This window comes from Plutella xylostella, chromosome 27, assembly GCF_932276165.1.
Source record: "Plutella xylostella chromosome 27, ilPluXylo3.1, whole genome shotgun sequence".
Classification (NCBI taxonomy): Eukaryota; Metazoa; Arthropoda; class Insecta; order Lepidoptera; family Plutellidae; genus Plutella; species Plutella xylostella.
The window spans coordinates 616,535-633,907 of record NC_064007.1 but is presented as its reverse complement, the minus strand read 5'-3'; the positions used below and the strand labels follow the sequence as shown (position 1 = coordinate 633,907).

The following is a 17,373-nucleotide window of genomic DNA, read 5'->3' as shown; positions in this document are numbered from 1 at the left end:
AACCGGAAAACCGGTTAACCGGACAATATATCACGGTTTTTCATAACCCGTTTTGAGAGTTCAAAACCGGAAACCGAAAACCGGGTTTTCACCGATTTTGATCGTATTTTTATATACTTTTTTACATACATTAGAAGTTGAACCCATAAACTCTAAAAATAAAAGAATTTGTATATCGGTGGGCACACTGATGGACACTAGATTAATGGTGAAACTCATAAAAAAGCACTAAAATATTGTATGGAAATTGAGTGACGATTTTCTGGTGCACATGCCGGCACTCTGCCTAGGCGCAGTAAAGCAAACACGACGTCAGCGACCGATGTGTGCGTGTGAGTTCACATTTTTTGCTGTATGAAAACTTATTGCTGTGTGAAAAAAAGGTACTCTGGGTGCACATAATTATAACGTTGAAATCTGGCCCAATAAAGCACAACAAGGTGGTCTTCATACAAACTCTAGGTAAAACAGGACTGCATTGACCGTTGTTGAAAATATAATTAGGCCAAGTGCGGGGACTGCATTCGACGTTATGGACTTTTTTCATGAAGTGTTGAGGACGTCAAATCAAATGCAGTCGTGTCCATCAATGAGTTAGGCTTTCTTTCGTTGCGTTGATATGAACAAATCTGTAATACATCAAAAAAACATTCATCATCTTACTGCTACTATAGAGTGGTCGTAAGAATCAGACGATAAATGTTTTTTTTTCAAAATCTGCCTGTATGTTTAAAATATACAATTATTGATGATAACAGAACGATATAAAAACACCATTAAGGTGCCACATACTTTTTTAAGATGTGATAACAGTAAGTATTATGATAATTCTTATTTAACTTTTTTTCCTGTTCACTAAATTATTAATTTGTCATATGGTTGATTAAAAATAGGTAAGTATATCATAAAAAAATGTTTTATTCGTATGTTTTGTGGATATCTCTATCTAAGAATATGGGTTCCTTGTTTAATTAGTACTGTATGACAAAAAATATTTAAGTAATATCAAAACCGGTGAAAAACCGGTTACCCGGTTTTGAGGCTGAAAACCGAAAATTCAAAACCGGTTTTGAAAACCTTCCGGTTTTGCACGCCCTAGAAAGTACCCAAAAATTCCGTTGTAATATAGCCGTAAGAGCATTTGGTCCCGCATGACAATTTTTCAAATGCAAATCCAAAATTAAAAGTTTTACGAAATGTCCCGATTTTGGCAGAAGCAAGGGATGTTTTGCTTCTAATCCGATCTCCGCATTTTGGAGCCGACCGCCAACGCGCAACAGTCCACGAGAGTCTACGAATGGAGTAAGACTCCTTAAATTGCCTCTGATCTGCTCGCCGTTACCTAGAGCTTCAATTTCCGAACCGAAATGTTTCTTTTGAATCAAACTGACCCAACAAAGTAAGGATTCTTTCCTTTCTCATTGACGACCGAATGGCGTAGTGGTTAGTGACCCTGACTACTGAGCCGATGGTCCCGGGTTCGATTCCCGGCCGGGGCAGATATTTGTTTAAAGACAGATATTTGTACTCGGGTCTTGGGTGTTGATATTTATATTTAGTATCTATCTATCTATGTATTTGTGTAGATATATCAGCTGTCCGACACCCATAACACAGGTTCTGCCTAGCTTGGGGTCGGATGGCCGTGTGTGAGATGTCCCCACATATTTATTTATTATTTATTTATTCTGTCACCGTTAAATATTGCTTTGAAATCCGATTATTTTTATTTTTACAATTATGAATAAATCTCCGAATCCAACCTGTAGCCGATATTAATTTATCAAGTGAACTATATCTATCTAAAATCCACTCAAATTCCGAATCCGATTCCGTTTTAGTAACTGCACAACATCTAATACCAGGCAGTTCCGAAGGCCTCTCCACCTCGCGAGAGGGCCAGGCGGACTCATGTTGAGTTAGCCAGGCAGGTTCCCACCACAATGGATGAGAAAGTAACGTTGAAGCCGTTGACCCGCGTGAAGCGACGTCTGCCGGATTCAAATTGCCAGGTACATGTCGCCAGGTGATAGTAACCGCAGAATTTTGAATTTGTGAAACTCTGTTAGCCTCGTATACTTGAAGAGTATGAGGTGATGTATTAATCCATGCCAAAGAAATCATACTGTCGGTCCATCCAACTATCTCCTCAAATTCAACGGATCTTTGAAGACAAAGACTCACATGATTGAGAAGCTTAACCAGTAGCACGGCTCCACACAACTCCAATTTAGGAATGGTGGGACGTGTCCTGAGAGGGGCGACCTTGCTCTTAGCCATGAGCAAGTGTACCGACACCGAGCCGTCTTGGTTACTTGATCGCAAATAAACCACTGCCGCAAAACCTAACTCCGAAGCATCACAGAACCCATGTAATGAGTAGCTGCCTGCAGGCTTAGTCATAGTACATCGAGGAATAGCCAACCTTTTAAGGTTAACCAAGTCTTCCCGAAACGCTTGCCACTCACGCAATAAATCCGAAGGTAAAGGATCATTCCAATCGAGCTTGTTTAGCCAAAAACGCTGCAGTAAACATTTAACCCAATACACTACTGGGCAAATCCAACCCTTAGGGTCAAATATCCGGGCAACTACAGATAAAATAGATCGTTTAGTGTCCGAACTCGATGCACCAAGATTTAGTTTATAAGAAAAGACATCTCGAACCGGATCATACAAAACGCCGAGAACCGCAACCGTATGGGGATTTTCCGAATTTTCAAATAAGAGAGGTAATTGTTTATGATCATCAGGTAAACCTTGTAGAATTGCTGAGCTATTTGAAATCCATTTACGGAGCTCATAACCACCCGATTTCATTAAAGTAATGAGTTCTTGCTGAAGGCTCAACGCATCAGATTCCGAATCCGTACCAGTGATTATGTCATCCACGTACACATCTGTTCTTAAAACCGCTGCCGCACGAGGAAGGCTTTCACGCTCTTGCTCGGCGAGCTCCAAGATTGTTCGATTAGCAATGTACGGGCTACACCGCAACCCGTAAGTGTTAGTACACAACTCATATGTGAGGAGAGGCTGATCAGGAGACTCCCGCCATAATATAAGTTGGTACTTCCGATCCGATTCGTCTATTACCGTTTGCCGAAACATTTGTTTGACGTCACAAATGAAAATAATTTTATGTCTCCGAAAATTTAATAAAATGTCCGTTATGTCCCTTTGTAATTTGGGACCAGTGTGAAGACACTGATTCAATGATACGCCCGTAGATGTGACGCAACTGCCATTAAAAACCACCCGAATTTTGGGCACGTCACCCGAATATTTAAAAACCGCATGATGTGGGATAAAAAAGTGTTCCTCGCCCGATTTATAATTAAATTTTGAAACCGACATATGTCCCAGTTCTTCATACTCCCGCATAAAACTGATGTACTCCTTTCTTAAGACCGAATTTTTCATAAGCCGTCTTTCTACCGCATGAAATTGTTTCTCGGCTATGTAACGAGACTCACCTAACACTGGACGCGAGGAAACAAATAAAAGTCGAGTAGAGAACCGACCGTCTGATAGCCGATGTGTATTTTGCTTATAAAGCTGTTCACACTCCTCATCAGCTGGGGTGATCTGTGAAACCGATGGAGGCTCCTCAACCTCCCAAAACTTTTGTAAAGCATCCGAAAGTGATAAAGCAAAAACATCACCTGCTGGCTCCGAAGTTACGTCAAACGAATGATCAATAGGTCCCAATAAAATGTAACCAAATACCGAATTATACGCCGTTAAACCGTTTGTACCTAAAGTAATTTTATCACCACCGACTAGTGAACCGTAAACATCCGAACCGAGTAATAACTCAACTGGTTTGGACTTATGAAACTCTGGATCAGCTAAGAACAGTCCTTCACATAAATTTAATACCGATTCATTTAAATTAAATGTTGGCTGATTACCGACAAGATTCCGTAAACAAGTAACCGGAGTGGAAATAACCGGAAACCGCTTTCCCGAAGGTGAAAATGAAACACAAGACCGACCGAAAATATTACCGAGTTCTAATCCTCCTACCCCTCTCACTAGCTCATCCGTAGGTTCTAACATTAATCCTAACTTCCTAGCTAAATTTAAGGTTATAAGAGAGCCTTGGGATCCTGCATCTAATAAAGCCCGAATTTCAACAAAATCATCCAAGTTATCACCATGCACTCTTACAATAGCCGTAGGAAGTAAAATAGTTTTATGTTGAACAGGTGATTGCAATGGGTAGGTAGGAGCCGTATCCTATTGTCGATCATTACAAGATCGCTGCGGCGCCTCACGTTCGCACCGGTGATCCCTTCGACCATCACCGTCACGCTGAGGGTGATGAGAATAACCGTTGCCGCCCACTTGAGCCACACGACGCGGGCTCCACTGGTCGTTCCTCCGACGCTCCGGGGACGCGGCGCGAGCCGGTGACATCCGAGGTGAACGGGTTCGATTCCCGCCGCCGCCGCGACGATAAAACTCCGCGCTCCCGCCCGCACGCGGCGGCGAGCGTCTGTCCGATGTACCATTATTCACACGAGGCTGTGCAGTGCCTACCCGATTGAAACACAGCAATGGATGGTGCTTCTGGCTACCACATCCATCGCATTGCGGCACCTGGCGGCAGTCACGGTAGTGATGACTAGCCAAACAGAAATAACATAGCCGCTTCCGAGTAACAAATTCCTTCCGAGCTACGGGTGTAAGTTCCCTGAACCGTGAACATCTATTCAACACCGAGTGCGACGACTCACCACAGTAAGCGCAGCACGGGACTTGCGCTGCCGCAACCGCATAATTTTGGTTGCGCCGTGGAGGGCGCTGGTCCTCGCGATTATTATGAGAAACAAATTCTCTCTTGGTACTCTCCAATAACCGACATTCTGTTTCTAAAAATTCTACCAACTCCGAGAATGTTGGTATAACATCTGTTTCCGTACCGTATTTTTGTTCGAACCGAGTTTTAATTGATGGCGGCAATTTAGTACTAGCAATATACAGTAGCAAAAAGGACCATTCAGCTACAGGGAATCCCAAACGTTCCAGCGAGTTTGTTGCCATAATTAATGGATTTAAAAATTGCGATCGCAATCCGATTAAATTTGACGAAATAATTGGCAAGTTCATAATTTGACCGACATGAACGTCCGCTAGATGGCGGGAATTTTGGTATCTCCGCATCAAAAGGTCACGAGCTGTTTTATAACCAGCATCCGATATTTTAATATGTTGAATTAGCCCGCGAGCCTCACCAGAAATGCATGACATTAAATAAGCTAGTTTCTGTGAGGGTGACAAATCCGTACGATTATCTACCAAGCTGTCAAATAAATTATTAAATCCGACCCATTGATCCAAATCACCCGTAAAAATAGGTAACTGCAGGGTAGGTAATCTCGACACCAAAGCCTCTGAGTCGAACCTGTGTCCGTCTGACCGCGGCTCCGACTCGTCCGTGGAACCGCTCGTGCTCCGGCGTTGTTTTAATTTTTCATACATTAATTTGTCAAAAGCTTCTAATGCCCTCACATACTCCTTACGTGCCGCTTCTAAAATTTGATTTTCCGAATTATTTTCCGGGTCCGCGAGTTCAATTATTCGTTGATATGAAGCTTCTAAACTCGTAAATTCCGTATTAACCGTTAACAGTCGAACAGAGACACGGTTGACATGTTCAGGTCGATCCAGTCAGCACTGTCAATAAGCCATTGAAGTTTTACTTTAAATACCGAAAACGATGCTCTCAAAGCCATATTACAATCTTAAACAATAAACAACGCAACAATACCGAACACGATGGTCGGTTATGAATATCACCTCACTTTATAACGTCAATATTTACTAACTCCTGAAATTTATTCAAATAAAACTTTATCCCGTATTATAATTATAATATTTACTATGAAATTAACCAGTTATCTTTAATCAAAAAGCTATAGTTACTAAGAAATCGAAGTTACAAAGTGACTAAACCAACCGCCATTTAAATTCACAATAATATTAACTACACTTCAATATTACAGCCGTAAATTATTCAACATAAAGTAACTAGGTACTTTCTCAGGTCGAATCACCAAATCACCGACCAAATCTCACCACAGCAATACTGCACGGTTAGTTAATAAATAGGTAAGTATGTTTAACTTAAAAGATAAATGATTCAACGCCCATAGCGAGCTGAGACAATATGGTAATTACTAACGTGAGACGTAATTGTACCTACCGAATATCTGAGTTACAATAATAATCAAATTATAGCCGTAAAGTTAAGTAGTTAGCTACCGTAGCTACCGTAGTACCTACCGTACGAAAACCAACACAAATATAAGTATTGACCGAACCGAAATAAATATACCTATACTTAGTACAATAAAAACTGTATTCCGAAAGTAAAATTATTACGTAAACAATATGCAATGAAGCTAACCGAATTGATAACGCCGCCCTGAGCTAACCTCAAAAACTTACGTAACACGAAAACCTAATAATATAGCCGTATTAAAACCACGCTCTGCTACCAAAATGTTGGATAAATATATTTAATAAAATAAATATTATATAGGTTTTTGCTCACGTGATGGTCCAAAGCTCGGCGTGGAGGGCCCTCCCGATGCTTGAGTAATCCGTTTTAATCTTGAGGTTCTCACACACAAAATCACATGTCCACTTATAATCGTATACACAAATATAATGCCTAATAGCAGCTGGTAATATTTAACCGAAAATACAAATATTGCGAATATCGAGACCGCGCCGAAATAACAAGAGCAGCTAACCCGACGAGAGGCTGCCAACGACTGAGAAGACTGTCAAAAATAAAAGAACCTACCCACATACAAATATAAGAACCTACCCACATACAATTATTAAAGTGTTCGTCGGTACCGAACACGTATACTGTATCAGAAACCCCTTAATTCCAGGTGTGCTCCTCCGTCCAGTGGTGCCCCGGGGCAACAACCCCGTGGCGGCCGTCATCATATCCTGGCTGCTGGTACAAGTGGGCATAATGGCCGGCTCACTCAACGCCATAGCTCAGGTATGTAGACAGATATAATATGTACTTACTTCAGAAGGCCTAGCACGTCAAGACGTGACAAAAGCTTTGCGTTAAATCGCGAGGCCTCAAGAGCGAGTCCGACGGAAAACCTACCACCAACGAAAAAATTAGCAATTAACAATCCATAAGCATAAGCAGCGTCGCTCGCCTGTCAAACATCTGTCAGATCCATACAATTTGCGCCAGATTTGACAATTGAGCGACGCTGCGCTGCGATAATCCATAATATCCATAAGCGTCGCTTGCCCGTCAAACATCTGTCAGATCCATACAAGTAACGTCAGATTTGTCAATAGAGCTGTTTATTGCTTTCAGATTCCTAGGTCCTAGATGGAATTTGTATTAAAAACTGCTTATGGATTGTTAATTGCAAATGTTCGGTGGCGGTAGTCCCACGGTGGTGCCGCGGGGCAGCAACCCCGTGGCGGCGGTGGTGATCTCCTGGCTGCTGGTGCAAGTGGGCATCATGGCCGGCTCGCTCAACGCTATAGCTCAGGTATGTGGGTGGGGGGGAGAGATTGTGGCGGGAGGTTCTACATACTGCGGCATTTTTAGAAACCTTGAGAAGGAAATAGTTGCGTTGTACTGCGAAGGGCACATTTTTAAATAGTATGATAAAATGTTATCTGGGGAATTTAAATTAATTTAATTTCTGGGGAAATGCTTTCACTATTTATTACAGAAGCAATAGCTTCAGAATTATACCCCGGATAACCTTTATCTTATAATTGAAAAATCTACCCTAAATTAGCTTATAAAACATAATCACCGGATAGATTTTAGGAGCGAAACGTATTATTAAAATAATCAGAATCTTTGTAGCCCAGAATCTTTGTAACATAAATACCTAATTGTCATGTGAATTAAGTTCATAATATCTATAATTTCAGGTGAACTCAGTTCTGTTCATGACGAGCTACTTCGCGGTGAACCTGGCCTGTCTGGGGCTTGACCTGGCATCCGCACCCAACTTCAGGTCAGTACCATTCACAACAGCTTATTTAAGTATAACAGTCATCATAATCATCAGCCTTTAACCGTCAACTGTTGGACATAGGCCTATTCTAAGGAGCGCCACAAAACTCTGTCCTCGGCCCTCCTCATCCAGCCACTGCCGTCTAAGGGTCAGCTGTCAGCGGCCAGAGGGTACCATACGCTAGCCAGCTAGCTAGCTTGCCTATCCAATAACTAGATTACCTAATTTACTCCTGCGTAGAAGTTTGTCTTCATTGAAATAAGCCTCTGTAACCATTGAAGTATGATGCACTAGCGTACTAGAACAGACAACGCGAACAAAATCTGTGTTCCACGTGAAGCAGTAGTAGCATTCCCGTAGAACAACGCGGACTCGGATGTAGATTCCAGTGACAGAGTGAATGCGTTGTTGCCGAGCGGCAACAAAGTATAGCGCAAATGTCATGTTCGCGGTATCGTTCTATACGCTAGTAATATTAGTACAATGTCTACTGACAAGTACCTACAAACTTTGAATACTGTAGATTTAACACACAACACATAAACCTCAAATCTCCCACTCCAGGCCAACATACAAACAATTCTCCTGGGTGACCTGCCTCCTCGGCCTGATCGGCTGCGCAGCCCTAGTGTTCGGCCTCCGCCCCGCGCAGGCGTCGGGGGCAGCCCTGGCGTGCTTCTCTCTAGTGACAGCCCTACATCTGTGGTCCCCCGCCGCTGAGGACCCCAAGTGGGGGTCGCTGAGCCAGGCGCTTATATTCCACCAGGTAAATGGTTTCATGGAGTTGCTTCTGGGTTACTAAAGCGTTTCACAGCTTTTCCTCAACATTCCTCACGTGTCCTCTACAGCCTTTCATGGTTTTATGAACAACCATGGTTTGTAGAGACAAACACACTGTCCTTGGTATTACTCAGCCACTTTTAGCTATCTAAGTCCCACCTATATTGGTATTTCAATAGCGCACGGGCTGTATAGTCAATCACACTATACTCGGCTTTCCTCAGCCACTTTTAGCTACCTAAGTCCCTCGTAAGTCTAAGCTCGGGCGTCGGGGGCAGCCCTGGCGTGCTTCTCGCTGGTGACAGCCCTGCATCTGTGGTCCCCCGCCGCTGAGGACCCCAAGTGGGGGTCGCTGAGCCAGGCGCTTATATTTCATCAGGTATATAACTTCCTGGACTTGCCCCTGAGTTCTGAAACTACTTTCAAAGGTTTCCTAAAGCGTTCCTCAACATTTCCTCACATGTTCTCTAGCTTCTCTTCCAGCTATAATTGGTCTTTTAACAGCACACGGGCTGTATAATCAAAACAATCTACCCTCAAAATTCCTCACATGTCCTCTAGTTTCTTCTACAAATATTGATCGTTTTATGAACAGCCACGGTTTCTAGAGACAAACACACTGTGCTCGACATTCCTCACGTGTCCTCTAGTTTCCTCTACAAGCTTTTATGGTTTTATGAACAGCCTCAGTTTTTAGAGTCACAAAACACTGTCCTCGGCAATCCACAGCCACTTCTAGCTATCTAAGTCCTTCCTAAGACACTCGTAAGTCTAAGCTTGGGCTTTGGGGCAGCCCTGGCGTGCTTCTCTCTAGTGACAGCCCTGCACCTGTGGTCTCCTGCCGCTGAAGACCCCAAGTGGGGGTCGCTGAGCCAGGCGCTTATCTTTCATCAGATTTGTGGTGTCTTACCAAAGTAATATTTACCCTCGGCTGGACATACGGCTTTCCCAAAGAGCTCCAAATCTGGGACCATTAACAAAGCAAGATTGTAAATATACAAAGAATCAATCCCTAAAACCCACATTTCCACTTCCAGGTCCGCAAATACCTGCTACTGCTCGACCCGCGCAGACAACACGTCAAGTTCTGGAGGCCACAGATGTTGCTACTGGTGGCGTCTCCACGGCAACAGGCGCCGCTGATGTCATTTGTGAATGATCAGAAGAAGGTAATAGTAGATTTATTATGATCTGATCTGATCTGATAGATTCTAGTTTGGAAAAGCTGCAAGGTAGTAGTTAGATAAATGTGAGAAGGTTTTATTAAGATGTGGTAGAGTTGAGGTTAACATTGACAACTTCATAGCTTTAAATTAAGAAGTGACTTCCTACGCCATGTTTAACCAACAATAACTTATGTCAATGCCTTAGAATCACAGAACCAACTCCATTGCCATAATCCAAAGTTTAAATTGCTGCACTGGCATTGTATTCTACCACTTATTTATTTACAGGATAAAGGATAAGCCAATTCCCACTTATCAGCCTTCATCTCTTATGAGCCATCTTCTCCTTAGTAAATTCACGCTGCCTTTACCTATTATCTACTATTTGTCTCACATTGTTTCAGGGAGCCCTATTACAGCTCCTATAACCACACCACATCATCTTATGTGTTTCTCTAATACCTATACATGGTTCCAGAGCAGCCTGTTCGTGCTGCAGTGACTAATATGTCGGACGACCGAATGGCGTAGTGGTTAGCAACGCTGACTCTTGTGCCGAAGGTCCCGGGTTCGATTCCCGGCCGGGGCAGATATTTGTTTAAACACAGATTTTTGTTCTCGGGTCTTGGATGTGCCCGTAAAATGGCATTAGGTCCGCCCCCTATTACATTGGGACTAACATAAACACTGGCGAAAAGTGGGTGCAGCAATGCACCCCGCAAGGGAGTACATTAGTACAAGGTGTGAGTGTTTATATTTTTATATTATTATTATTATATTATTTCTCTAACACCCTGTACATGGTTCCAGGGCGGGCTGTTCGTGCTGGGCCACGTGCGGCGCGGGCGGCTGGACGGCTCCGGGGACCCGCTCGCCGCCGAGTACAAGTACTGGCTCAAACTGATCGACCATCTTAAGGTGAGACCACCTAACATATGGTGTTTTTAATGTCGTGGGGATTTGATCACGCACGCGGATTGCGCGCCTTTTTGCCGCGTCCCGCTTGTATATTCCACGTATTACATTTATTGTACTTGAATGAAAATAAAACTTGCGGGTGTCACGCGTGCGGGGAAATCCCGCGTGTGTGATGGAATTTGCACGATATTAAAAACATCCATATACCACAATATTATTGTATAACCTAGACAGTGCTTTGGGCCCAAATACAACACTGCGTTGCGAAGTCGCATTGCAAAATATGCGACAGTAATCAAGAATTTGCACTGGAAAACTGCCAAAACAGACGCAGATGTTATCGGTGTTATTTGGCGTAATATAATACTATACTAGCTTTTTACTGCGTGTAAATGTACAACACCGAACTAATTAATTGAGTTTTTTTTATGAACTAAACGTTTTTCAGAACATAAGGAACAGTTTTACAGTAATACATCTAAAGCACCCAGTGAAATTTAGAAAACAAAAGTATACTCGCGACTCTCGCGAGCTATGAATTAGTTCCTCCATACCCATTACATACTTCAAATGACCCCAATTTTAACGCATTTAATTTAAATTGATATGCACTTATTTTTGCCCGCCAATAACCACCCTCCACTTACCCCCCTCAGGTAAAAGCCTTCGTAGAGCTCTGCCTGGCAGACTCTGTCCGGGACGGCGCGGCGCACCTCACCCGGCTGTCCGGGCTGGGCGCCATGAAGCCGGATACGGTGTTGTTGGGGTTCCGGGATGAGGCCAGACCCATGGACTTCTTTAGGGAGTGAGTTTGTCTTGATTTTGTTTGCTACTGTCCTTTTTACTGTCCATTCCACTGCCTTCGTAACTGAAAACCTTGTGTAATTTTAGGTCACTGTCCTTTTTACTGTCCTATCCACTGTCCTTATAACTGCAAACCTTAAATCAAACAATTTTTTTGTCACTGTCTTTTTACTGACCGATCTACTGTCCTGTCCACTGTCCTCATAAATAAAACAGCTATTAGACGAACTCCCTCCACTGTCCATATCACTCACCTCACCCGGCTGTCCGGGCTGGGCGCCATGAAGCCGGATACGGTGTTGTTGGGGTTCCGGGATGAGGCCAGACCCATAGACTTCTTTAGGGAGTGAGTTGATGCTACTGTCCACTTCGTTGTCTCGTTTACTGTCCAATCTACTGTCCTGTCCACTATCCACATAACTGACACATCTACTGTATTTTGTATGCTACTGCCAATAAATACGCATTTTTATATGGAATCGTCAGTGCATTTAATGTACTTTTTCTTACTAAATTAAAATTAATTAAACATAGACAACGTCTGTTACCCTCAGGCCGTCGTCTCCGTACAAAACTGATGAATTTGACCTGGACAACGGGGAAGTGATATTCCCGATAAGAAACAACGTGTCTGCGCGACTGTCCGCCACGGAGTATGTACAGGTGTGTTGGTGATGGGGAATAGAGGGGCGTTATGAGTTTTGTGTGTGTTACTTACTTTTAACGTAAGTTAAGTGAAGTTAAAAACACGAATATGAAAAATATACGGAAGACTTTCGATCAAAAGCATTTTTGATAAACATAGCTAAACAAAGAGGCTGTTTCATAGTTGTTTGTGTATTTTATACTGTGGGCCATTGGTTCCTGAAATAATAAACAAAAAAATCGATTTTATTATTTAGTTCATTCAAACTAACTTCATTCATTATGTCAATCTTTTTTCGCTCCACTGGTAGGACAGAATAGGTTATCTGTGCGCTAAATAATAGAAATATGTTTATGTTTCAGATACTGTCTGACGTGCTGACAGTGGGCAAGAACCTCTGCTTGTGTCGCAACTTCCACAAGCTTGACATGACCTTGGTCGAGAGGTACTTTATACTGTTATTTATCTATTAAGGGTTGCGGAAATGGTATATAGTTAGCCGAAAGGGGGCGATTTAGGTGTTAATTTTGACTGATTTTTATCCTACGACATTTTAGGATTAAATTCCAATATAGAAACTTTCCTAACCTGACTAGTTTAGTATGGGGAATGGCTAGTACAATTCAAGATGACCCCCTGAGCTACCTTCTTTCTTCTTACTATACCACTTTCACACTATGAATTTTATATCTATCCATTAAATATCATTTGATTCAACTAACTACCACCCTACTACCGGGCTACTAGTATTTACCAGTTTATTAATTTTATAATTATCTCTTTTACTGACTCTCCAATTCCTCCCACAGAAAAGTCCCCTCCCTGAAATACATCGACGTGTGGCTGATGTCCCTAACCAGCGTACAGTCGGAGACGTTCACGGTGCGAGCTCTGTTCGCACTGCAACTGGCCGCGGTTGTACGCTCCACGCGCGGCTGGAAGCGCAGCCGCATGCGCGTGTTCGCCACAGGTATTGTGCACCTTGTGTCTATACACATAGAGCACAGGTATTGTGCAGCAGCTAGCCTAGCACGGGGTGCAAGATAAGCATGTCAAGACGTGACAAAAGTTCTCCGTCGCGCTTGCGCTCGAGGCCGCGCGATGTGAGGCAGCGCGTTGCAAAACGTTTGTCACGTCATGATGTGTTCGCCTTGCACTTGCATAATGGATGATTAAGATATACCCAAATTGATAGAACTAGCAGTTGGTTTACAAAAGATTTGCAAGAGCCATCATGATACTCGAAGTTCGACTTTTTGTGTTAGACAGAACAACAGCAGCCTCGTAGAATGTACAAATTAATTTAGTTTTGGCCAGAACGGCTCATTTGATTAACATATGCATAAATTTGATGCTTAGGTTGCCTTTCCACCAGAGAGGTGTTATATGCAGCTGGGCTGTGATTATGTGAAATAAATCCGTTTCCATCTGTGCTATGATATCGAGACCAATGAATATTATTGGTGAATATCAAACGCATCGAATACAACAAAGTAGCATACCACATTATGTAGAACATAATATGAAAAGGACCCTTACAACGTACATAATATGCTCACGACTGTAAACTCCGAAGGGGTAGCCAGAGGTGACTCGCAAGCGAGACACCCTCCATTCGCTGTACATTTGTACTCACGTGATAGATCGCAAGCCGTTCCACCTACTACCCTTACAAACCCCTAAATTCTCCTTCCAGAATCCACATCAGAGTTCCCATCCCCCCTTGAAGAGTCATCGTCGCCGCCGGCGCGCGGGCGCGGGGTGAAGGAGCGACTGGATGAGCTGCTCAAGATGCTGAGGATCAACGCGGAGACGCATATTGTAAGTTAACATAAATGGTACAGTATTTAACATAATAATATGTACTTACTTTGGTAAGGAATCAAGCAAAACATGAATACAAGCGGATAAGTTATCCACGCGCCTCAACTAAGCTAGAGCAATATGGACGAAACCAGCTACCTTACCACCAAGGACATATGAGAAGCAACGCTTATCTGTGACACCGTTGAATCGTTGGAATGACAGTAAATTGCTGATTTGCGTTGTAAGGTCAGTAACTTACGGTAGGTTTAGTTTATCGCGACTACGCTGCAATGGAAAAGACAAGTTGTTTTCGATCGGAAACTACCTATATGAAATATGCCTTTGAATGTGACAGAAGTATTTTAAATTTTCATTTCGTCTGCATTTGGTTGTTGAAAAGTTAAGATAGTAAAACTTTCTGGATAAAAGAAGAATATAGTGTTAAATAATTTTCATTCTCTCAGGTACCAGACTGGCCGGTGTTGGACGACGGGAGTGTGGAGCTGGGTGAAGGCACCGCGTACCTGCGCATGCCCGACGCTTATTTGCAGAAGTGAGTATTATTGCAACTGATCTGATGATGAAATATTACAGGCCGTGAAAATAAGTTATTTCACACTACGTCCATATGCTCAAGACACTGTAATCCCTGAAGGGATAATCAGAGCTTCGTACATAATATGCTAATGATTGTAATCCCCGAAAGTGTAGTGAGAGGTCGCTTTTCAATGTATATTTACACTCACGTGATAGGTCAGGTCGCGAGCCGTATCGCCGTTTTGGAATGAGTATACAACTTTGGGTACACATAGATGTACAGGTCGTCACAATGTTTTCCATTACATAGCATGTGTTATAGTAAAATTGTATCTACTTAGGATACATACATACAGTACATTAGTGTACACAGGGCAACGTTAAATGGTTGGCAGGGCACACTAACGTAGGTAGTGTATGTGTGTGTCGGCGACGTCGACGTAATTATTTAGTTCTGGGCAACCCACACACGGATATTGTAAGCATGTAGTTGTGCCAGTGACAATGATTCATTGTTTTTATGATATGAAGCAAAATTTTGCAAGGTATTGTAATAGATTGAATGGCTCAGTTGGTATGATACAAGACTTTCAATAATCGGTATGGTGGTTCAAATCCCACTGAACTTACAATATTCCTTTTTTGTTTTTTTTTATAGATTTAATTTATTTTTTAATATGGTTAATAATAGTATTGTAGTATATACGAATAAAAGCAACACAGAAAGTTAATGAAACAAGTTATTCAGTGTTAAAATTACCAAATTTATTCTTGCCGTAACATAAACATTAAGGATGTTACGTTTTTGTTGTTTTTCGTTTTAAAACATAGTTGTAGTTTATATTAATAAATTTTCAATTAGCAGTTTTAAATCATAATAAACATCAGAAAAAGATGGACTGCCTGTTTTACTAAAGTAAATAGGTAAGTCATTAGTTATATGAATCAACATGTTAATTAGCTAGAAATAAGATAACTTATTCCAACCTCAGTAACAATAACATCATTAACACATTGGCTTACCCATAATTGTAAATAATAATAAGTATTTAACAAAATAACTAAAATCTTATACAAATGGAAAAATTAAAAGCACTGAGCTAACCCGAATAACTATAATTTTCACCACTTTTTCGCCATAATATCTTACGTCCATCCTTGTCTGACTTAAAGGACTTTTCATCACTAAATATCACCACATTGTTGCACCAATCAAAGTTTAAAATAGTCAGTCGCAAAACGCACTCTGTTTCGACGATGCTGATCGGTTAGAGCAATTTTCTTCGCCGGCCTCCGACACCGCAACCCAGCAGCATGCAAGTGAACCCGTACGGTTTGTAGGGATAGATTATGTGTTGTGGCCGTAGAACGTGTGCTGCAGAACGGATCAGCGCTATGTGCAGCTACGATTTCTCGGTGGCGTGGTGATGCATCCGTATAGACGACTGCTGTCTTCTGTCTACATGTCCCGAATCTGCGTATCGGTGAACCCATAATTGAACAGTTCTCCTCTGCAAACAAAAAAACAAATACTTGTTTATACAAATACAAATATTCTAACAGTCAAATTAAATATTTGCAATTCTATGTTACTTACCGTTAAACGTCTTGCGATTTCACTAATTGTAATGTTTTGTTCATATAAATACGATTATCTCCGCCTTTTTGAACATGGTTAAGTGACTTTCCATAGTGACTGCGAAGAGTAATTAATTAAATTGACAAATCACAAAGTGAATCACTTTGCAGACGCAGAGGTGAATTGTCACTAAAACTAAAAACAAATTTCGTTTATTCATATTGTATGAGGGTAGAATGGTTTTAATTCTCAAATGAAGAACGAATCATATATTTTTGGCGAAGAGAAATAGTCGACAGCTATGCAGCTTGTAGTCATTTGTCAGTTTCAAATATATTAATTTTATACTCAACAGCGTTTAAATGAACGCAAAATTGGAATTAAGTTAAATAAAAATAACCATCCGTGGACTCGAACTCACGACCTATGTTTCATTAGTCTAACATTCTACAAATGAACTACGAAGTGTATAGACAGGTAGTGAAATTTTGCTTCACATCAATTTTATAACTATTTCACTAATACTACCGGTTGATATTTTTATGTCACAGCTGGTATACGGGCGTTTGCCTACGCGCAAACTCGTTTGTGCTGTTGTGTGTGTGTTTGGTTTTTTACTGGTGTGTAAACCGATTTCTGCGTTATGCACACATAGACAACGTTAGTGTGCACACATACACTACGTTAGTGTGCCCTGCCAACCATTTGACGTTGCCGTGTGTACATACTTATTTCTAAAGAATTCATTGGTGCACGCCATAAATGACAGCTGAGATCTAATCCGTTACGCCACCACGGCTTTGCGCACCTTTCGCAGTTCGTACTTTCGATATAGTTGTAGCCACATATACCTAATTATATTTGTGCTGTGTTACAGAGCGAACAGTATAATCCGGCGTCGTTGCGAGGAGGGCACGGCGGTCACATTCGTGCAGCTGCCCGCGCCGCCCGTCATAGCCGCAGGGGACCATGCTAAGGCGGACCAGTATCTTAGAGTGAGTATTAGTATTTATACTAATAAACCCTATAGTGACGTATGAACTGTACTGAAGGCCTAGAATGGGGCGTAAAGCCAAGTCGTGATAAATGTTTTCTCGTGAGTGTGCGGGACGC

At 42.0% G+C, this 17,373-nt stretch overlaps 1 protein-coding gene across 1 annotated transcript in view; it reads left to right on the top strand.

Moving 5' to 3' along the window:
- LOC105393230 (solute carrier family 12 member 9) overlaps positions 1-17,373 on the top strand; it is a 30,714-nt gene that overhangs the window by 11,389 nt on the left and 1,952 nt on the right. Inside the window, exons 13-24 of the mRNA XM_048630875.1 lie at positions 6,912-7,027; positions 7,939-8,024; positions 8,589-8,790; positions 9,842-9,973; positions 10,781-10,888; positions 11,545-11,693; positions 12,247-12,355; positions 12,701-12,783; positions 13,148-13,308; positions 14,035-14,159; positions 14,609-14,697; positions 17,138-17,255. Of these exons, the coding sequence (XP_048486832.1) occupies positions 6,912-7,027; positions 7,939-8,024; positions 8,589-8,790; positions 9,842-9,973; positions 10,781-10,888; positions 11,545-11,693; positions 12,247-12,355; positions 12,701-12,783; positions 13,148-13,308; positions 14,035-14,159; positions 14,609-14,697; positions 17,138-17,255 (1,478 nt within the window). The remainder of the gene's footprint in view (positions 1-6,911; positions 7,028-7,938; positions 8,025-8,588; positions 8,791-9,841; positions 9,974-10,780; positions 10,889-11,544; positions 11,694-12,246; positions 12,356-12,700; positions 12,784-13,147; positions 13,309-14,034; positions 14,160-14,608; positions 14,698-17,137; positions 17,256-17,373) is intronic.